We start from the raw sequence: 22,737 nt of genomic DNA, 5'->3' as shown, positions 1-22,737 counted from the left end.
CTCATGTTACCTTATAAGTTCACAGTTTGACACTCAAGACAATGTCACTGTCGCAGAGCTGGACCTTAACAGAATGCTCTCCATCATGGACAACACCCACCACCCTCTGCACAGCACCTTAACCAGACAGTGTGTGTAAGACAGCTGTCACACTTCTGCTTCACACACAGACTGAAAAACTTTTTTTGCTAACTGGTTAGACCTCTGTACAACACCTCTTTATGGTTATGGCAGGGGGAAAGAACACGTGAATTTCATACTAAATCCTCCCTTTTCCGTTTCTTATCTGCACAGCTGTCCTAAGAGTCAGCCTCTGCACTTTATTGCTAACCTCACAATTATTTACATTTTTTACACTGACTCCTATCTAATGTTTTTATTTTTGATAGTTTGTCACTACCTGTACCTAACCTAACTGTACCTAACTGTACATATATAAACAACACAAACTTCAGAAGGTTTACACTTTGTATTATATTCAGGTCTAATTACTGATTTTCCTCAACTGATTACAGGTTTTTGTTTAAATTGCACAAACATTTTGATCCCTGCATGTGCACTTGCAATGAACTAACTCGTAATGTGTCGGGACCAAAAAATTCCCAATTAATGTACAAACCGATTCCAATGAAGTGTGGACGTTGTCTAAAATGTAAATAAAAACTGAATACAATGATTTGCAAATGCTTTTTAACTTTTAGTCAAGTGAATACACTACAAAGAAAATACATGTAATATTCAAACTGACTGTTTTTTTTGTTGTTGCAAATATTCATTCATTTTTAATTTAATGCCTGCAAAAAAAGCTGTGACAGGGGCAACAAAAGACTGGGAAAGTTGAGGAATGCTAAAACCATGTGTTTAGAACATTCAATAGGTGAACAGGTTAACAGGTAGGTGGCAAGCAAGGATGTGGCGAGGAGGTTCATCACTTTGTGAACAACTGCGAGAGCAAATAGTCCAACAATGTTTCACAATATAACATTGCGGCAGGGCCGAAAACCAACATTGAATGCCTGTGACCTTGGATCCCTCAGACGGCACTGCATTTAAAACGTCTTTCTGTTTAGGATATTACAGCATTGGCTCAGAAAGACTTGGGAAAACCATTGTCAGCTTACGCAGTTAGTCGCTACATCTAGGAGTGCAAGTTAAAACTCTACTATGCAAAGCGAAAGCACTGCAAGGTTGACTATAGGTTAAAAAGGATTTACAAATCATTGTAGCCACAGATCTTTTTGTTTGATTAAAAAAAATAGCTAATGTTAACATAGATTAGTTTGAAGATATGATTAATAAAGTTAGAAAGGGTAAATAATTGATATTTATTTGTGCTCAGATCAGACTTGGGCCCCCAAGTCAAAAAAAAGTCTGGACACGCCCCTGTTTGTGTCGGGTTGAAGCAGCCTTTTAAGGTAATGGAAAGTTCAGACTTTTATGTGAATTTTTTCTTAGTTTCCTCTTGTTGTTTCTCCTTTTACTTGATTATAACACAGGACGGAAGAAGTTGTGTTTTTCTGCAGAACTGCCAATGACGAAATCTTGTACATCAAATAATAAATCAAAAATACAGTTCACAAACAAAAACTCATAAAGCATAAATCTGCATGATAAAAACAAACTCTGACTGAAAGCATGTTAGTAAAATAAAAGTTCAATGAATAATTAGCCATTGGACGGAATTATGAACGTTTTTAAAAAGTAAATAGTAACATTGAAAGGAGACAGTTGAGGTGGTTTGGGCATCTGGTTAGGCTGCTTCCTGGACGCCTCCCTTTGGAGGTTTTCAATGCTCACCCAAGACCAGAAGACCAGAATACACTGGAGGGATTATTTGTGCCGTCTGATCTGGGAACGTTGCTGGGGAGATAGAAGCCTAGGTTGACTCACTGCACTTGCTGCAAACACCAAGAGAATAACATTACCATGACGAGAATAACAGAAAAAGTGTAGGAACAGCTTCAGGCTGGCTGGGTCTCTTCAATTGGCCATTTTCTTCACTTTGTTCTGTTAATCAGAGAGTGTCACTTCCTGTCTGCATCACACTCAGCATATTATGAGCGATGTATGTGACCTCTGTGTGGGAGAGACGGATAATCACATAGGGTTTGTTTCTTTCATTTGTCTCACACGTTTTTTCATTCTGTGTGGTTCCTCAGTTCAGGAATAAGACACTTTCAATAGTTTCTATATTTATTTTCTTTACTTTTTTCCATATTTCCTAAGTGAGTATTGTGAGATAAAGAGTGTTAGAGTTACCTGGTTTTAAGTTTCTCTTGTTCTTACACAACTGAATGTTACTTCACTTTCTTGTTGTGAAAGAAAAAAACATAAATATTTAAAAGAGTTCACAAAAAGTCTTCAGAAGCCTGAGTCACATAGCCTGAGGCCTATGTGTGAAATAATGAGTTATGAAATATGCAGCCCTGTCTCCTCCTCAGCAATGTGTGTATCTGAGAGTTTGTCTGTCAGTGGGCGTGTCTGTATGAGTGTAAATTCAAATTTAATAAAAAAAAAAACAACTTTATTTGTCCCCTGGGCCATTCAAAGGCAAAAAGCAGCAAATAAATGACAAACGGCAAAAATACACAAAGAAAATAAACTGTCGACAAAAAGTAAAAGAGTCAAAATTGAAAACAAAATGTACAAAATTACAAAGTTATATATATATATATATACATAGAATATGTGTGTGTGTGTGTGTGTGTGTATAGAAGAGTGTAGGTATAAGTGGTCTGTGATCGGACTAAAGATGTAAAGACAAATACAGTAATGAAAAATCGTAAACTACGAGTGTGCAAATAAATATAAATACAGTATACAGACTGTGTAGCTCTGCAATAGTCCGTTACTACATGGCAACCACTGCTATCACTGTGTGAAGGGGTATGAATGGGTAGTTGTGACAGACAGTGTACAGGCATCTTCCATTTACCAAACACAGGGATTGAGGTCTGCTCTGTTTAGAAGCGTAGCAACAATTTTCATCGGGGTGCGTGTCAGGCTATGTACATATATGCCTTTGCATGTGTACAGGGCTAAGCGATCATAAGGCTTATGATACTGAGTAAATTTGACGAAGAGGAATCAATCAGACTTTAGGTAATTGATGAAAAAATCCGGCTGTCTGAAATCACTCCCTATTCACTTAGTAGTGCACTATATAGTGAACATACCATTATGTAGTGCTGTCTGAATTCTGAGTGAGCATGATCACACGCTCCACAGGTTTCCTCTCTTTTTACTGCACCTCCCTGTGGTACACTTCCTGGTGTCTCCCTTCCCCTCGAATGTGTGGTTTGCGCTCTGTCACTGATTAGTTAGATTGCATTCACCTGGTCACAGCTTATTTAAGATGGCACTGCCTTTCACTCATGTTTGGATCTTCACATGGGGTGGCAGTTCAGCAATGGTAAGGTGTTTTTTTCATTATTGTTTTAGTTATCTAGTCCAGCTTTAATTTATCTTAATTAGTCATCATTTCCTTTAGAAAGTAACTTTGTCTTTCAGAAACATGGTCAAACATTTCTCGTGTCTGTGGCTATTAATACCTCAAAAGCTGACTAAACAAACCTATTGAACTGGTCTCATTATCTTGGAAAACGGCATTCTGACAAATGCCCATGGTGATGCCGCCTCTCCTTAGAACCCCTCAAAACACACTGATTGTTTCGCAAAATGCATAGTGAAACAAAAATCTGTATTTTATATTAATTTATTATTTGTATATGTTTTGTGATGTCTTTTTTGTTTTTTTAATTTGGCCAAGTGAGTGCCCTATATGATCCACAACATCTAACTTGCTATATAGTGAGTATGGAATGCGTGATTGATGAGAGCCTACATGACAAGACATACAAAAAAAAGCCCTATGCATGCAGTTCATATGATCGTACTTTATTTGCAAAGCTACTGGTGTAAACATTTAAGTCTAGCTTTCCTCTGGACAGTACACACTCTGAGGCCAGTTGCTGTACATTACAGTTTGGTGGAAAAGGCCTGCTTTAAGTGTTTTTATGAAGTTTATTTCAATCCCAAAGAAATTTGTATTTGACATCTTTCATTTTGTCTTTGTAAACGGCATCGAAGTGTTCTGCTTCTGCCTCTGTTAGTTGGTTTTTCCAGTCCCCAACAATTCCTGAAACAAAGCATGCAAAAGTTTAGTCGACTGACCAAAGTTCAACAGCTGACAAAAATCCAACATGTGGTTTTTAGATAGCGTTAAGGCATGACCTGAAACTGCTGGAGATGTTATTATAGTGGCCTGCTGGGTGTTCCGTATATAAAACTCTGATCATGAGTCTTACAGTAAACGGATGAGACTCATGCAGGCCTAGTTAAGAGTTTGATGTGGTGCTAGGGTAAAAGTCATGTCATTTAGACGTAACTAATTTAGAGTTGGATTGACCCATATTGAAACTGACCTTTCCTGAGAAACTTTGACTTTGTCTGGTCCATGATTTCATTTGGAACCAGAGAGTAGTTTGACATTTTGTTGTGCTGCATGTTCTTGAACAAACATCGTTCTGCTATCTTGTCCACCGCCTCAGCATCCAAAGATTTCTCCAAGAACTGAGCGATTCTGGTCACCGAGCCCTGCAGGTCCTGCAGCATAAGTAGAAAAATGTCCTGTATTTAATCTCACAGACGTGGATGTGTATTGTTGTGCGATCACGTCAAATGTTTGTAACGACTGTTAAACCTCACCATGATCAGTTCTTCATACGAGATGTACATAATGCGCTCTTTGTCCTGAGCATTCAGCCAGCTCTTCATGTGATCAAACCATGAGCCGAACATGACTAGGAGAAAAAAGAAATTTCAAAATGTTCATTTATCATCAGTAAGTTCTATCTTTAATCAACAATTAGGCATTTATTTGCATCAAAGTCTTTGGACGATACTCATGTCCTAATACTAAGCATTGGATATTGCTCATGATCATGCAGGCTGTCTACACTGCATCCATATTTAATTTTCTGCAAATTTTACTTTCCCCTTGCACACAGTTTGACATCTAGTGCTTTTCTATTGAAGCTGGAAATCAGAAAATGTGATCCTTTTGTGATGATGAGCTGTTGACTCAAATCACAACACTCACAAGACTCAATAGACGGCTCACAGTGAGCTGGAAAAAATTAAATAAGTGTTTGGTGTCGTTGATACAAGTCGAAGAACATCATATCAATCATGGGTGTGGACATTATTAAAACACTTATCTTATCTACATTCTTGTATTTTAAAACTGGGAACTAAAACTAAACTAAAAGAAGAAGTTTTAGTAAATGCTTTTTTATCAACATATTTGCAGATGAAGATTACAATCCAGCATGTACATCTCGATTGGCTGCAGGCTGAAGAAATCTCCTTGAACTCTTTGTACCTGTTAGCCACTCTAACAAAGGTTATGATTTACAAATACCTGAAGCGTGTTAATAAATACTGAACATTTCATGCATGTTAAAATGAAAACTACCTTCTCCTTTAAGGAATTTGTGGAGGAACTCGCTCTGAGTGCCCGGCTTCACCAGAAAGGATGCTGTCCCAAAATAGTGAAAGGCAGATGTGAAAACATCTTTGGGGTTCCTCATGACATAGACGACCTAAAGTGATGAAAAACATCCATTCATCTTATTCTGAGCTTGAAGACATACACACATCCAGCATGATACAGTAGATTCATTAACTTCATTCAGCAGAATATAAAGTGGTGCACAAAGTTAAAGACACCTTGCACATGTTTAGTTTCCCATTCATTGCCAAAATTGTCCGGACTGCTGCCCAAATCCCATTTTCCCCAAATCTGATCAGAATCCGATCTATCTGACTGTCCACATTACAAATGGCAAGTGACCAGATCTGATCTGCCTGTCCATACTGACGTGGTCTGATCCACATTGGTTTCTATGGTAACAGGTGGCGCCCAGCAAAAACCACAGCAAAATGACAGAGAAGTGTGATTATTTCTGATGCAAACTATTTTACGGAGCAGTAAAATGAGGGAGTCATCCCAAAGGATCAATAAAGTTTAGTCTAAGTCTAAGTCCGCGGGCTTGTTTAACTACGTTTGTTTTGATTTCTTGCTGTTTTCTTTCTCTGACTTAAGTTAACTTCCAGCCCGCCGGATCTACGTCATTGTTGTTATTGTCGATGGTGTCGCTCGAGGGTCCATGGGAGTTTGCCCAACCGGCCCACGGATGATGTGGTCCTGTTGGCGCCATCAAACCTGGACCTCTAGTGCGCACTGTGACGGCTGAGGCTCAGAAGGTAGAGTCGTCAACTCTCAAGCGGAAGGTCTAGGGTTCGATCCCCATATCCTGCGACCAACATATCCGATGTCCTTACATCGGATATGTTGGTCGCAGGATCTGTAACAGTACACGTACTCGAACCGGACCGTTTTGGTACAGGGAACTGTGTACACACAGAACAAAAATGCTTCAATCTGTGTTCCCACACGGACCGCAAAGCGCAAACTCACAACAAACGGCACGTGGAATGGCAGGTGCCGAGGAATGGGGCGGTTCGCTGCCGAGTGTGAGGCAGCTGAGATGAGGATCAGCACCTTTAAATCTGAGGCCATCGTTCTCAAGCAGAAGAAGGGGGTTTGCCCTCTACGGGTCGGTGGGGAGTTCTTGCGCCAGGTGGAGGAGGAGTTTAAGTATCTTGTTCACTAATGGGGGGAGGAACGAGCGTGAGATAGACAGATAGATCGGGCAGACTTATCAATAATCCATTACGCAAATGTTGCTGAGCAGATTTAGTTTTGATGGAGGAAGAAAAAAGCGCATTTCGACTATTTAAGCAAAATGTTCATGTTTTTGAACCACAATTAATCTAGTGATTAATAGTTAATTTTACCAGTAATCAAGTAAGTTGAATGACAAGAATTTGCAACCCTACTTTAAGTGTATTCCAGGATGTGAGTGGTCCAGTTAGACGCTCTACTCTCTATACAGGAATCGAACAGTCAAAAGATCACCAATTCCCATGAAGCAATCGATTTTAAACAACGGCTGCAGTATGTATGAGGAGGGACACTCCACCCCAAAGTCCACATCAACAAATCACAACTTCTTCCTCAAACTAAACCAGAAGTAACAAAGTGTGGCTGCTTTAACCTGCTAACACCAAGCTGCAATCAACCACGCGCTAGACGCACTTTTTAAACTCTGAAAACCTTCATGGCTAAATGGAAGATTTACCTTTGGCTTCACATCAAAGAAGGATTGTGGCATCATGTTGTAATGGAAATGTGTAGAAAACATGCGAGGGGATGGCCTCTGTTCAAGGTTAAGGATGCGGGCACGACTCTCCTCCAGCCATGGAACTCGGTCCCAGTTTGGAAGAGTCTCAACAGATGCTGGATCCCCTCCACTGGTGATCAGAGGTAAAATCTCCTGCATCCAGGTCGTGCCTGAACCGAGGGAACAGGAGAGTTACTGTACTGAGCGACAGAGTAACACCAAGCATTGTTTGCTTATTGGTTTGTATGCCCCTCTAAAATACGATGTACCTAACTGACCGTAAAATACCCACTTCCAGTTTATTACTTATATTGCTAAAAAGCTAACCGATACCACAGTTTAAAAAGGAAATTTTAAACTTAAACATCTAGTTTAAAGTTTGACACTACCCTCTTCTGTCACCTCAATCTAAATGATGATTTGATGTTTTGATGCTACCTGTGGTCTCCTAATACTATGAGAGTGTAATGACTAGTGCTGGCACGTTTTAGTAATACGCATATCTGACAGGAAAACTCAGATAACTCATCACAGTACCATCTAATATTTGTGATGATATTAGACAATGTGAGCATTATTATTATTTCATTTGGTTTAGAAAAAACTAAGTCAAAAATTGATTTTGTCTTTGCATTATTCTTTAATAAACAAAGAATAATGTGTAGCATGCAGAAGTACAGCAGCGCCCACAGCACCCCCCACTGGAGAGGGGCGTCATTGCAACGGAAATATTTGATATAATTGTTCTCGGGATTTCCATGAATAAATTAGATTTTTTTTTAAAGCTGTTTTCTTTTATCCATTCGAGAAAGGTACCATAATGTTGCTGGACTAATCAGTAAAGGAGTCAGAAGTTAAGAGTAACATGACACTGTTAAGTCTGCATCATATGTGGATATGAATCCTGAAGTGTGAACAGCATTTTGCATAGAAGCATCGGCCAATATCTGTCAGGCCCGTGTTGGAACTTGAACTAAACTACGTTAGAGGCTATCTTAAGCACGTTATTAAGTGTGGCGCCTGCGTGGTGCAGTTTTGTAAATTAGATCTTAAACAACAGTAAAAAATCATTTCGTCACTGCTGGTCTATAGATTAATTTAGCTCATGCACCTGGCACACTTTACTTCATAGGCTTCATGTTACTAAGACGCAAACATTTTCCTACTTCGACAAATATGAACTAAAATATAAGACTATACTTGGTAAGAGTAAATGTATCCATTAAATAGGTTGATGTCTCATCTAACAAACAAAGTTCAGAATGAACATGTTGGCATTGTTAATGTAGGTCAGCCTTTATATTCTCCAGGTAAGCTGGTTGGAGACGATACTCACCTTCTCATTGGCTTGTTTTTTTACATCTTGAGTTAACGACTCCAATAACTGGGAAATGTTTTACGTCACAATTTAAATTCAAACGAGTTTAGAGCAACCCTTTTTTTTCTTAGGACAAATAAGGAGAACATTTGTGCAAGCTCGCAGGGGGGGGGATGGGTGGGTGTCGGAGGCTTTCCATACTGCTGAAAGTCTTCTGTTGTAGGCTAGAACACAAAAGAAAACAACCTAAAAGCTACTTAAAAGTACAACTCAGTCAAGCAAATCTTTCCACGTGACAGTTTCCCCGCATCTTTCCTCTCTTCGCAATATTTACGACTCATTGCCAACCTCGTATCCATGTTTTGTTACACAAGTGAAGTAACTGTGGCAACCTGAGCTACTCACCTGACTTAGGATATGTGACAATAAGAATATCATCAGGGCGAAAAGTGAAGTCCTCGTAGTATTTAAGGCTCTCTTGGGGGTGCAGAATTGAGGGCAGATAGACCCCCTTATAAAGGGTGTACAACTCAGCCTCAGTCATGGTTCAAGGTCGAAGAAATTCAAAGAATCTCTGCAGCTGCAGGGTGTAGCAAAACACATGTTGCGTTCACGTGCTCCTGGGATTGTCCTATTCTCCGAGTTGATTGATGTTTCGACGTTGCGTTTTTGCAAGTTCTTACAGTTTTTGGTTTTAACATAGGCACAACATAAACGCTGGACAAGACTTACTTTACCTCATTTGGCCTACAATATAGCTAAAACGTTAACCCATGTGAGAACAATTAGGCAATAGAATTAAGTTTATCAAGCTAACATTTTAGTCCCCTTTCTTCAAGGCTAATATGTCGAGAGTTGTTAAGTTTTGCAGCCGTATTTTTCATCCTTTCCGATTTGAAGTTCCAATTTAAGGAACACATTCATGATCTTTAACGATCGAAAAGAGATATTCCGATTATTCAGCCAACACTTGAATAACCTGAAATCATTGTCTTCCGCTCTCTCTCTCTCCCCCCCCCTCTCTCTCTCTTTCTCTCTCTCTCTCTCTCTCTCCCCCCCTCTCGCTTTCTCTCTCTCTCTCTCTCTCTCTCTCTCTCTCTCTCTCTCCCCCTCTCGCTTTCTCTCTCTCTCTCTCTCTTTCTCTCTCTCTCTCTCCCCCTCTCGCTTTCTCTCTCTTTCTCTCTCTCTCTCTCTCTCTCTCTCTCCCCCTCTCGCTTTCTCTCTCTCTCTCTCTCTCTCTCTCTCTCTCTCCCCCTCTCGCTTTCTCTCTCTCTCTCTCTCTCTTTCTCTCTCTCTCTCTCTCTCTCTCTCTCCCCCTCTCGCTTTCTCTCTCTCTTTCTCTCTCTCTCTCTCTCTCTCTCTCTCTCTCTCTCCCCCTCTCGCTTTCTCTCTCTCTCTCTCTCTCTCTTTCTCTCTCTCTCTCTCTCTCTCTCTCTCCCCCTCTCGCTTTCTCTCTCTCTTTCTCTCTCTCTCTCTCTCTCTCTCTCTCTCTCTCTCTCTCTCTCTCTCTCTCTCTCTGAGTACATCAGAGAGACAGTACAACAAGGACCTCGAAAAAAGGAAACAATGTTAGTAAATGCATCCATGCTTTGCCCTGCTACGTCAAGGCAGTCTCATATCTAGCTCAATGTGCAGCATATATCCTCCTTGAAAATCTTTCTTGAAATAAACCGTATATAGTATGCCTTTTTATTGATTTATTTATGTTTTAACCTTTATCTAACCAGGTTGGTCCCGCTTAGATTAGAACCTCTTTTTTAAGGAAGACCATGGCCAAAGTTCCAGACAGAGAGAGAAAGTACAATTTACAATTGTTTGTGAAGATTCAGAGTTGCATAGATATGCAATGACAATAAATAGATAACTGGAAGTCTTATAGGCTAATGTGTTTTTAAATGGTTTTTAAAAATCATTTCAAATAGAAGTGTGTGCTGTTCTGTGTTGCAGCCACTGCACTAAGTGGTTGTGGAGACCAAGGAGTAGATGGATCTTGTTCTCAGTGATAGCTTTTAAAATTGTTTTTGGTCAAAACAGTTATTCCCTCATTGCAACTAAATAGAAAATACACAAATAGAGGATTAACATGTATTTATTGCTGCAACAACAAACTGAAACAAACCAATAAAACGAGCAGCACAGAAGAAAGTCAAAACTGAACCTGATAACTTAAAGAAAAACACGTTGGTATCACTATGACTGTAAAGCTTGCTTACTTGCTTGAGGCTCTCACATGCTGAGATCTCTTTCAAATGATGTGTGTGATATTGGAAGCTGCCCCTCACACATGAAGTCCTTCTAGCAGCGACATTAACTGTGACTATATGGGAGACTTGGAATCGGTGGAAGTCAGGCGATGGATAAGTATCCTTCTGCATATGGTTAAGAGTTTTAGCCAGACTCTGTCCAGAAAACAGCTGACAGGCGAGACCACTGCACGGATAAAAACGCCTTTCACCCTCATGTTAGTGTCCTGAAAGAGGAGGTCATAATTAGGGATGTGATCGACGAGACGATTAAAACCCTCAATCACCCTCAATTGTCAGAAGAGAATTACAAGTTGGTTAAAGAAATAATTGATGTCATTGATGTTTGTTGGCCCTATTTCAATGTCAAGTTTTGTGTACGGATGGCATTTCATAGGCGCAGCATTTGGCAGTTGAAGTTTGAAAAAGAAAAATTAGGTTACTCACCTACAAGTTGTGAGTAGGTTATGTTAGTTTAATTTGGCTTACTGATCAGAGGAATCTGTAACCACATTAAACACAGGCATGTTGCGCCACATGTTTATTTTATTGGGGCATTAAAACTATAAAATAAAGGATTTCTCTATCAATAAAAACATGGTTTGGTCTGTATAACCGTATCTGCATTAATCAAGAAGGATTTAGTCTTTTGATCTGCGTCTCCTAGATGTGATTTATTTTTTTGACCACAGCTATTTTTGGAAAGAGATTTACATTTCTGGTTAAATAAAGGCTTAAATTAATAAAATATAAAAAACATAATCCTACAATTGTTATCTCTTTTCTGCCATTTGATGTCACAGCCTTTGCATTGTCACATCAAACTGTCCTGAGGAAGATAATGTGTTTACACTAGGAAACATTCACACACAGAAACACGAGGGACAAATGAGAACTGAAATGAGACAAGAAATCAAAACTCAGGAATTTAAAACTAAATCATGACAGGATCATATGTCAGAATCTTGCCAACCCCCGAAGGGCACAGCTCCTGTTCAAACAAACAGTCCCAGCAGGCCTTCCAGACCCAATACAAGCAAAACTAGTTGCACTAGTTGCACATGCTCGGTCTTCATAGTAAACCACTCCCCAAAATGGGAAGCACATCTTCCATCACTTACATTCACATAAACAGACTTTTTTATTGTTACCCCAGAACGTCTACCTCCAACTGAGACCTCTACCAAATACCACTTTCAAAGAATTTACTTCCACACTTTTTTCAAAAGTTTCGGTCCCCAAAGGGAGAGTTTTTTGTTCAGAGCGACGTGGAGTCAGTTAGCAAGAGCCAAAAAGATCAACTTTTTTATAGCCAATCTGTCTCTTTGTCTTGAACCCTTGAAAAAACCACATGTATACGTGTGTGAGTGCATGTCTGTTGTGTATAAGTGTGTGGGTGTGTATGTGTGAGTCCACGTGTGTGTAGCCACAGAGGTGCTTCAGAGTTCGCTTCGGTCACTTCATTTGTCACACTGCATCTGAACTCTCAATGACATGCGAGGTTGTATCACCTTAAAAAAATAATAAAAAAAATTAACTGAGACACGTGCAAGTTCGTTTGTGTGTCCTCAGGACATGGTGCACTGAGCCTATCTCACAGGTGCAAAGGCCTTAAACAAATGCATGCATGATAAAAGTCAAAGCAATGAAAAGCTGTTATGATTATATGATATATGCATTAAATGACAAATAGATAAAAAAAATAACAAAACAAATTCATCAATTGCACAATTCTTCCTGGTACTTTCAACACATCTAAGACAAACAACCAAATGAACAGATGAGTGCAGCCCATATAATTCAGCAATCCCCACAATGATTTGATTGAATAAATGATTGAAACACACTCACCGCAAGAAACAAACACTCAGTACACAAACTACTAAACCAAACACACAACTAACTTAAATTTATGGATCCTACATGGGGCCTTTTTTGGTATCAAACTTTGATAAACTTTAGGTATGTTTTAAAGTTCATCTAATACTACTGTAATCCACTGAAAAAAACCTTTGTTAGAATTTCTTTGTGGTTAAGTCATATTTGCAGCTGAACATTAGGCACTTGGAGAAAAAGGCTGTGTCTGAAATCACTCCCTATTCACTAAATAGTAAACTAGTAATAGTACTAGTAGTAGTTATGTTTATTTGGTCAAAAACAGTGAGAGATAAACGTCGAAAAAAAGAAAACACAATCTAACAATTTATGAGTGAGTGCACTATGAAACCCACTGTATCTAACTCTCGACTATAGTGAGTAGGGAATGAGTGATTTATTTGGGAGAGAGACTACAGTAACAGTAGGCTGTCACACTCTGAGGCCAGTTGCTGTACATTACAGTTTGGTGGTTTTTATGAAGTTAATTTCAATCCCAAACAAATTTGTATTTGACATCTTTCATTTTGTCTTTGTAAACGGCATCGAAGTGTTCTGCTTCTGCCTCTGTTAGTTGGTTTTTCCAGTCCCCAACAATTCCTGAAACAAAGCATGCAAAAGAAGTCAATGTTCAGTCAATTGACCAAAGTTCAACAGCTGACAAAAATCCAACATGTGGTTTTTAGATACCGTTCAGACATGACCTGAAACTGCTGGAAATCTTTCTTATGGTTGCCTGCTAGGTGTTACGTATATAGTTAATAGTTTGATGTGGTGCTAGGGTAAAAGTCATGTCATTTAGACGTAACTAATTTAGAGTTGGATTGACCCATATTGAAACTGACCTTTCCTGAGAAACTTTGACTTTGTCTGGTCCATGATTTCATTTGGAACCAGAGAGTAGTTTGACATTTTGTTGTTCTGCATGTTCTTGAACAAACATCGTTCTGCTATCTTGTCCACCGCCTCAGCATCCAAAGATTTCTCCAAGAACTGAGTGATTCTGGTCACCGAGCCCTGCAGGTCCTGCAGCATAAGTAGAAAAATGTCCTGTATTTAATCTCACAGACGTGGATGTGTATTGTTGTGCGATCACGTCAAATGTTTGTTACGACTGTTAAACCTCACCATGATCAGTTCTTCATACGAGATGTACATAATGCGCTCTTTGTCCTGAGCATTCAGCCAGCTCTTCACGTGATCAAACCATGAGCCATAAGTGACTAGGGGAAAAAAGACAGTCCAAAATGTTCATTTATCATCAGTAAGTTCTATCTTTAATCAACAATTATGCATTTGCATCAAAGTCTTTGGACGATACTCATGTCCTAATACTAAGCATTGGATCATGATCATGCAGGCTGTCTACACTGCATCCATATTTAATTTTCTGCAAATTTTACTTTCCCCTTGCACACAGTTTGACATCTAGTGCTTTTCTATTGAAGCTGGAAAATCAGAAAATGTGATCCTTTTGTATTGATGAGCTGTTGACTCAAATCACAACACTCAGAGACTCGTCAATAGACGGCTCACGGTGAGCTGAAAAAATTCTAATAAAAGTGTTTGGTGTCGTTGACACAAGTCGAAGAACATCATTTCAATCATGGGTGTGGATATTATTGAAACACTTGTCTCTGCCCCTCCTTCCTCTTGTCATCTGCCTACTCGGGTAAAAGAGAAAAATGGAAACTATATATACAACAGGAAACTATAGACTGAAGCTGATTTTGTCACTGACACTAACTTGCATGAAGTGTTGTTAGGACATTCTCTTATTTGAAAACTGGGCACTACTTAAACATGTTTTTGAGTCTTAATGACAAATAAGTTGATTTAGAGAGCTTGTATGATGAAGTAAGCAAACTTGCAGTGCGTGTTTCGCCTCTGATGCGCTTGGACGTCTATCTGGGGGTTTCCACAGGATCCACCTGCACACATTCCATCTCCTAAAGGTTGTTCTCAGTCAGACAGCACGCAACCTACCACAACAGGTCCGTTTCTGTAGAGTAAGTGCAGCAGACTGCAGTCATGAGCAAGTGTACTTATGGGTGCATAAGATCCCATGAGGACTAAAAGGTCACACAGAGACAGTAGAATAATCTGCAAAGCAACAGGTCACTTTGTCTTTCCAAGGTAGATGTGCTATTTGTTAGTTACCTGCATGTTTTGACAAAATGTAAATAAAGTGATGGGACAAAGGACTGAGAGTTTGTATAACAGTGTTTCTCCTGAAATGTTATTACATCTCGTTTAGCTGCAGGGTGAAGAAATCTCCTTGAACACTTAGCCAATCTAACAAAAAGGGTCATGATTTATAAAAACCTGAAGCCTGTTAATAAATACTGAACATTTCATGCATGTTAAAATGAAAACTACCTTTTCCTTTAAGGAATTTGTGGAGATACTCGCTCTGAGTGCCCGGCTTCATATGGAAGGATGTCATCCCAAAATAGTGAAAGCCAGATGTGAAAACGTCTTTGGGGTTCCTCATGAGATTTACAACCTAAAGTGATAAAAAGAACATCAATTCATCTTATTCTGAGCTTGAAGAGATATACACATCCAGCATGATACAGTAGATTCATTAACTTCATTCAGCAAACGCACATGCGTTTAAGGAATATAAAGCAGTGCATACAGAAACCTTGCACAGAATATGCTGCGTTTAGTTTTCCATTCATTGCCATAATTGGCCGTACAAGACAAAGTGTCTTGTACTCTGTAAGCAGTAAGGATGACCCTTTTTTTTCACTAAATTTAAAAGAACGGCGTCTGTCCACTCCTGTAAACAAGACAAGAGCGAGCTGAGTTTCACCTTTTTAACCCTGATCACTTCCAAGTAGGGATGTTCACAATTAATCGACAATTAATTGGTCGTTAAGAACAGTGGCCTGGTTAGGCCTATTTTAGGGGGACTGAATCTTTTTTTTTTTTTTTTTTTTTTTTATAAAACGTGCTGATAAATTCAATATAGAGTGGCCAGAATATGAGCTTAAAGGAATTATCATATAACCTGTCATTATTGACTTAAATATTATCATGAATCTGTCAGTTTTCCTTCACTTCATCACGTAAGGTAGGGAGAGGCTCTTCAGTGCGTCGTTATCCAATCCATTCCACTTGTTCATATAGAGACCGCCCACCCTCCATTCCCTGGGACCTAGCTTACACTCCTGCAGCGTATGTGTGTAAAATGAAGTACACACAGAGCGACTAGAACAGCGTTAGGAGAAGGACGTGAATGCAGAATGGATATAAGAAAGTTTTTTCAAGAAAGTAAGTATCCTTCTCTGCTGTTAGTAATAATTAGTTAGCTGCAGCCCCCAGCTAACAGCAGAAAGTCCAATGTAATGAACCAAGTGCTCCCTGTTTGACAAATAAAAACCTAGCTTGCATAATATGCACATCTCACGTTGTTACTTTCCAGCTCTAAAACAATTCTGCTACTTAGCTAGCTCGTTAGTCTGAAATGCATTGTGAAGGTCCTGGTTGTTTATAGAGCTAAGTGTGCACTCTCTTTACCATATACTATCTTTATTTAGATAGATAGATAGATAGATAGATAGATAGATAGATAGATAGATGCTTTATTGATCCCGAGGGAAATTCAAGGCATCCAGTAGCAGTATACAGACAGGCAGGACACAAGACATTAGTTACAATACACACCCGCTGTCCCCCCTCCCCTCTGTATACAAAATCCCCCAAACAAGATATAGCAGCCCCTATGTGACTAAGAATAAACATAATTATATGTTAAACCTGTGCAGTTAGCATTAGCAGTTAGACTTAAAACTAATATAGCATAATGTACATAACCTGTGAGGAGAGAAAAACATGTGTTGGTTAAAAGAGACCTGTAAACAGTTAAGGAGCCTTAGAAACAAAGTGCTGACCTTCTAGAAACTAGTTACATGTGCCTGTACAGAGGTGTTGGAGGTATTGCCAGAGGTGTGAGTACAGTCGTTAAACAGTCAATGCAGGAATGTAAATTGGCTCACCAACTTAAAGGAGCAGTGATTTGCATTAAGTGTCCTAGACAATATGGTGAAACCAGGAGTGATTAGGGTGATTATCGTTAAGTACCCAACTATTGAGGAGCAGCTTAGCATTAAGTGTTGAAGACAATAGAGTGAAACTTGACCTAATTAGGGTGATCATGTCAACCCTTACAGATGTAGCATAACACAACAGTAGGATGAAACCAGACATGATTAGGGTCATTTAAAGTGACCTGTGCTCAGTAAGGTGACTATCAATATGCATTACAGTATCCAAATTGGGGGCTGACTCTGAGGTCAGCAGTGCAGATGAGGAATGAGAAAAAAGTGAAAAAAGAGTCCAGGGATCACCATGCGCTTCTTCCCTACCGTGACAGTGAAGTGTTGTACAGTCTTATTGCCAGGGGGACGAAAGAGTTCTTGAGTCTGTCTGTGGAGCACGACTGTGACAGCAATCTTTCGCTGAACATGCTCCTCTGCCCGGTGAAGGTGCTGTGCAGAGGGTGGTGTGTGTTGTCCATGATGGAGAGCATTTTGTCCAGAGACCTCCTCTCTACCACTGTCACCATGAGTCCAGCTCTGTACCCACCACGGAGCCGGCCCTCCTCACCAGTCTGTCCAGGCGTGCTGCGTCCCTCTTCTTGCAGCTTCCTCCCCAGCACACCACGGCGTAGAAGAGGACACTGGACACCGCAGACTGGTAGAACATCTGCAGCAGCTTTTTGCAGATGTTGAAGGACCCCAGCCTTCTCAGGAAGTACAGACGGCTCTGTCCCTTCCTGCAGGTAGTGTCCATGTTAGGCGACCAGTCCAGCTTGTCATCCAGCTGCAAACCCAGATACCCGTAGGTCCTGACCACCTCCACGTCGACCCCGCCGATGGAAACAGGTTCTAGATGTGGTTTCTTCCTTCGGAAGTCCACCACCATCTCCTTGGTCTTGGAGGTGTTTAGCTGCAGATGGTTGGCACTGCACCACGTCACAAAGTCCTCGATCAGGCTCCTGTACTCCTCCTCCTGTCCATCCCTGACACAAGCAACTATCGCAGTGTCGTCCGAGTATTTCTGCATGTGGCAGAGCTCAGAGTTATACTGGAAGTCAGAGGTGTACAGGGTGAACAGGACAGGGGAGAGCACAGTCCCCTGTGGTGCTCCGGTGCTGCTGACCACAGTGTCAGATGTGCAGTCCTTCAGTCTGACGTACTGTGGTCTCTCTGTGAGGTAGTCCGTGATCCACCTCACCAGGTGCGAGTCCACCCTCATCTCGGTCAGCTTGTCTCTCAGTAGGAGGGGATGGATGGTGTCGAAAGCGCTTGAGAAATCAAAGAACATGATTCTCATCACGCTGCTCCCTTTGTCCAGATGAGAGTAAGCCCTGTGTAGAAGATAGAGGATGGCATCGTCCACGCCCACCTTTGCCTGGTATGCAAACTGCAGGGGATCCTGTGCGTGTTAGACCTGGGGTCCGAGGTGTTGGAGCAGCAGCCGTTCGAAGGTCTTCATAACGTGGGATGTCAGAGCGATTGGTCTGAAGTCGCCTGGCTCACTGGGGTTCTTCTTCTTGGGGACAGGGGTGAGGCACGAGGTCTTCCAGAGCACAGGAACCTTCCCGAGCCGCAGGCTCATGTTGAAGATGTGCTGAAGTGGCTCCCCCAGCTCAGCAGAGCAGGTCTTTAGCATCCTGGGACACACCTTGTCTGGGCCTGCTGCCTTCCTGGGGCGGAGTCTCTTCAGCTTCCTTCTGGAGCATCAGCTGTGTTTCTCACTTTATCCATGGTTACACACCTGAAACAGGAGCTGAGCTCTTTCACTAAAATTATCATCACTGGATAATAACAATAATAATAATGATAAATATACACTAATATTAATATTAATCACTCCACCACCCCATTGACCTGTAGGAGTCAGGGCAGAGGAGCACAGGGAGTGAGAGGGAAGAGATCTCTACTGGAAAGGTGAGTCTAAAGGATTTCACAGGATAGAGTCATTAGTGATGCAGACGGTCTTTAAATATGATTGAACTCAATATGAAACATTTCACTCAAGGTGCACCATATAAGACTTATTTACATACTGTTAAGACAAACATACTGTTACTGTGCAAACCTATGTTTGTTCTTGTCCTGTATTAAAAAAAACAGACCGAAATGATGATTAATAATAATTAATTTCTCAGTCTTTGTTAGCTGTTTGTGAAATGTTGTGTTTGCGTGCTACGTTTGCTCACGTCCTGTGCATCTCTTGGGGGCTAAGCCTCCCCTGTCCTTAAAACCTAGTGACGCCCCTGGTTAATAATTTGCTCGAGGTACTAAGGTACTCGATTTACTGATTTGAAATCTCAAGAACGTGTCTCATTTCAGCATTCTTTCATCAGTGCAATGTGTTGCAACGATGCTGGACCCTCTACACAAATATTTTGGTTCATTAACAAATGCACAATCAAAGCTGGTTGAGTTGGGAGAAGCGGTGCAGGTGGCCATCTCGAACCCACAGTCTAACGATGCAACAAACAACAAGAGACACACTGTTACTCGCGCCGGGTGCTGCAGCCGTGTTTTCTATTACTCAAACGTTGCTGAGCAATAAAGCTTTGATTTAGAAACACATTTAAATGTTTGTTTAAGCAAAACATGAATTTTACCAGCAGTTGAGTCGAATTATAAGAATTTGCAGACCAACTCGAAGTGTTTTTCAGGATGTTAGTGGTCCAGTTTCATACTCTACTCTCTATACAGGAACCAAACAGTCAAAAGATCACCAATTCCCGTGAAGCAATCCATCTTAAACAATGGCTGCAGTACGTATGAGGAGGGACACTCCACCCCAAAGTCCACATCCACGAACCAAAACCTTTTCCTCAAACTAAACCAGAAGTAACAAAGTGTGGCTGCTTTAACCTGCTAACACCAAGCTGCTATCAACCACGCGTTAGACACACTTTTTAAACTCTGAAAACCTTCATGGCTAAATGGAAGATTTACCTTTGGCTTCACATCAAAGAAGGATTGTGGCATCATGTTGTAATGGAAATGTGTAGAAAACATGCGAGGGGATGGCCTCTGTTCAAGGTTAAGGATGCGGGCACGACTCTCCTCCAGCCATGGAACTCGGTCCCAGTTTGGAAGAGTCTCAACAGATGCTGGATCCCCGCCACTGGTGATCAGAGGTAAAATCTCCTGCATCCAGGTCGTGCCTGAACCGAGGGAACAGGAGAGTTACTGTACTGAGCGACAGAGTAACACCAAGCATTGTTTCCTGTAATCTGATAGATCTTATTGGTTTGTATGCCCCTCTAAACTACGATGTACTGACATCTAAATGTCAAACCTAACTGACAGTACAATACCCACTTATGTGTGTGTGTGTGTGTGTCTCTATCTGCGTGAGGGTGTGTGTGTGTGTCTCTCTGTCTGCGTGAGGGTGTGTCTGAGTGTCAAGGGCTATTCATTTTTAGATTTGAAATCTGTGTGTGATAGAAATAGAGAGAAAGGTGGAGGAAGACGAGGGTGTGGGAGGGACAGAGAAAGGTAGAAAACAAAAGAGAAGAAGGGACAGGGTGTCATGATCCCATCATGGCAGGTCCCTCCTTCCCCTTTGTGTTGTTTGTATTCCCTGTCTGTGATCCTCATGTTTCTTTCCCCTATTAGTCTCTGTGTATTGGCTGTAGGCGTGGCTACCTGGGTGCTGGCTGCACCAAGTGTACCTAATCTCTTCATCAACACCTGGCTGTACTTAAACCTGGGATTCCTCTCCCTCGGCGCCAGATTGTTGCGTCTACCAGTGTGGTAGTAGTGTTTTGTGGATCACAGCCTTTTTTTGCATGTTTATCTGGCTTGGTTAAGCTGGGAACTAACTCCTCTGTGCTTCCCCACTTTAGATCGTCGTTTTTTGGATTCGTGTGTTCTTCACTACCTGCTCACTGCCTGCTGATATTCTCAGGAGGAACTGCACCACGGGATTGGAGACTCACATCACACTCGGATCGAGTGTTCACCTCACCATTGGGATTCCTGGATACATCACCCCCTCCCCCTCACTGTCACTTAATTGTTTATTAAATTGGACACGTGCTTGAACTTGTTTTACGAGTGGTGCTTTTGGGTCCGATCCAGTCGGAGATCGTAACACAGGGGGATGCTTGTGTTTGCCTTGATGTGGCTCTTCAAAGTAACAGTAAAAAATGGTCTCTTAGTCTCTGACTTGTTGGCCACCCCCCTGATTTAGTTCATGCTCAGAATACATCTGGCCCACTTTACTTCATAGGCTTCATGTTAGTAAGATACAAATAAAATTTTCCACTTGGACTAAATAAAAATATAAGACTATACTTGGTTAGAGTAAATGTCTCCAGGGATTAAAGAGGTGAAATCTCATCTAACAAACACTTACACAAAGTCCAGAATGAATAAATTGGCATTGTAAATATAGGTCAGGCTTAATATGCCCCAGGTGCTGTCAACTCTCCCCTTCTCGTTGGCTTGTTTTTTACAACTTGAGTAACGAATACAACAAGTGGGAAGTGTTTTATGTCACAAATTATATTTAAACGAGTTTAAAGTAGCACTTTTTTTTGTTAGGACAAAGAAGGACAACATTTACGTGAGTTCTAAGGGGTAATAGGAGGGTGTAGGCTAGGCTTCCCATACTGCTGAAAGTCTTGTTGTAGGCTATAAAGCATAAGAAAATAACCTAAGTGTCACGTGTTAGCAGGCAGGAAACAGGGAGGAGGACCCAAGTGCAGAATACAATTTATTTTAACAAAAAGGCAAAACAAAAACTTACTGAAAAACTAAATCCAAAACGTCTCGAAAACCAAAAATCCAAAAACCAGGAGGGAGAAAACACAGGGAGCAGGGAGAAGCAAAACATTCCAAGAACACGACAAACCAAGAGACCATGACAAAAACAATACAATGAACCGACAAGAAACTGAGGCAGACACAGAGACTAAATAGACATGGGGTAATCAGCCACAGGTGAGACTAACGAGACAGGTGAGGAACATCAGGGTAATCACTAAGGCGGGAAACACAAGGAACAAAGAACACAAGACCAGAACACTGAGGACAAGTACAAAGTACAACCTGACACCACAACCAAAACCAGATATACAAAATAAAACAGGAAACACTAATGACTAGACTGAAAACACAAGACCAAACTAAGAAACTGAAAACACAAGTAATAGGAAAACAAGCCTACAGACAACATTGAAGAACACAAGGACACAGGGAAACACACTAAGGACTAAATGAAACTAGAAGAACCAGAAACAAAACCATACCATGACACTAAGCTACTTAAAAGTACAACTCAGTCAAACAAATCTTCAAACATGACAGTTTTTTCAACTTTCAACTCTTTGTATCATTTAAAACACATTGCACACAACTGTCATGAGCTACTCACCTGATTTGGGATACGTTACAATCAGAATATCATCAGGGCGAAAAGTGAAGTCCTCAAAGTATCTGAGGCTCTCTTGGGGGTGCAGAATTAAGGGCAGATAGACCCCCTTATACAGGGTGTACAGCTCAGCCCAAGCAGTCATAGCTCAAGGTCGAAACAAATTGGAAGAATCTCTGCAGCTGCAAGGGTGTAGCAAAAGTATGTGCTACATTCACGTGCTCCTGGGATTCTAGACAAGTTCCAAGAATGTACAAGTTAGTACAAGTTTACAATTTTCTGTGATGAGTTGCAAATCAAACTGGAAGTCTTGTGTTAGGCTAATAAAAAAAAATCCTTTTAATTTGAGTCTGTGCTGTTCTGTGTTGCAGCCTGTATTAAGTGGTGGTGTACTTGAAAAGCATGTTAGACACATTGGTTTTAAAACCTACGTTAGTGATGGAAGCTTCTGGTCGGCCTCTCCTGCGTTTTAGTTATTAGACATTTATAGGAGGACGATTCATTCTTAGTATTTGTGTATGTTTTTGTCTCAACTGGAAAAAAAAGCCTTCACCAGATAATTCCTTTAGATTAGCATGAACAGATGGATCTTGTTCTCAGTGATAGCTTAGAAAATTGTTTTTGGTCAAAAGAGTTATTCCCT

The 22,737-nt window shown here is 40.8% G+C and overlaps 2 protein-coding genes across 3 annotated transcripts; both read right to left on the bottom strand.

Moving 5' to 3' along the window:
- Positions 1-3,876: 3,876 nt before the first annotated feature.
- On the bottom strand, positions 3,877-9,152 carry LOC306842357 (sulfotransferase 2B1-like). Of its 2 annotated transcripts, none has more exons than XM_079372557.1 (6): positions 8,971-9,152; positions 7,206-7,417; positions 5,477-5,603; positions 4,708-4,802; positions 4,425-4,605; positions 3,877-4,138 (listed from the first exon to the last, which is right to left on the bottom strand). In XM_079372557.1, exons 1-6 carry the CDS (start codon positions 9,107-9,109, stop codon positions 4,029-4,031), a joined length of 864 nt encoding a protein of 287 aa, XP_079228683.1. In that variant the 5' UTR covers positions 9,110-9,152; the 3' UTR covers positions 3,877-4,028. The 2 variants fall into 2 exon arrangements, with proteins under 2 accessions (XP_079228683.1, XP_079228684.1); XM_079372558.1 differs by lacking the exon at positions 8,971-9,152 and adding an exon at positions 8,584-8,898.
- On the bottom strand, positions 3,877-22,269 carry LOC306842356 (sulfotransferase 2B1-like). The gene is made up of 7 exons (XM_079372556.1): positions 22,098-22,269; positions 19,670-19,881; positions 15,063-15,189; positions 13,812-13,906; positions 13,529-13,709; positions 13,101-13,283; positions 3,877-3,942 (listed from the first exon to the last, which is right to left on the bottom strand). Exons 1-6 carry the CDS (start codon positions 22,237-22,239, stop codon positions 13,174-13,176), a joined length of 867 nt encoding a protein of 288 aa, XP_079228682.1. The 5' UTR covers positions 22,240-22,269; the 3' UTR covers positions 3,877-3,942; positions 13,101-13,173.
- Between the last annotated feature and the right edge of the window lie 468 nt (positions 22,270-22,737).

Source organism: Symphodus melops (assembly GCF_947650265.1).
Source record: "Symphodus melops genome assembly, chromosome: 21".
Taxonomy (NCBI): Eukaryota; Metazoa; Chordata; class Actinopteri; order Labriformes; family Labridae; genus Symphodus; species Symphodus melops.
The sequence above is the reverse complement of the archived record's forward strand: the minus strand, read 5'-3'. Positions and strand labels throughout refer to the sequence as shown.

Excerpts from the sequence above, each read along its gene's own strand:
- LOC306842357 (XM_079372557.1), bottom strand. The coding sequence starts at position 9,109 with ATGACTGAGGCTGAGTTGTACACCCTTTATAAGGGGGTCTATCTGCCC. Across the intron at positions 4,606-4,707 it reads CGTATGAAGAACTGATCATG|GACCTGCAGGGCTCGGTGAC; the intron begins GTGAGGTTTAAC and ends CTTATGCTGCAG. Across the intron at positions 4,139-4,424 it reads GTCAAAGTTTCTCAGGAAAG|GAATTGTTGGGGACTGGAAA; the intron begins GTCAGTTTCAAT and ends GCTTTGTTTCAG.
- LOC306842356 (XM_079372556.1), bottom strand. The coding sequence starts at position 22,239 with ATGACTGCTTGGGCTGAGCTGTACACCCTGTATAAGGGGGTCTATCTG. Across the intron at positions 15,190-19,669 it reads TCTTTGATGTGAAGCCAAAG|GTTGTAAATCTCATGAGGAA; the intron begins GTAAATCTTCCA and ends TTATCACTTTAG. Across the intron at positions 13,710-13,811 it reads CGTATGAAGAACTGATCATG|GACCTGCAGGGCTCGGTGAC; the intron begins GTGAGGTTTAAC and ends CTTATGCTGCAG.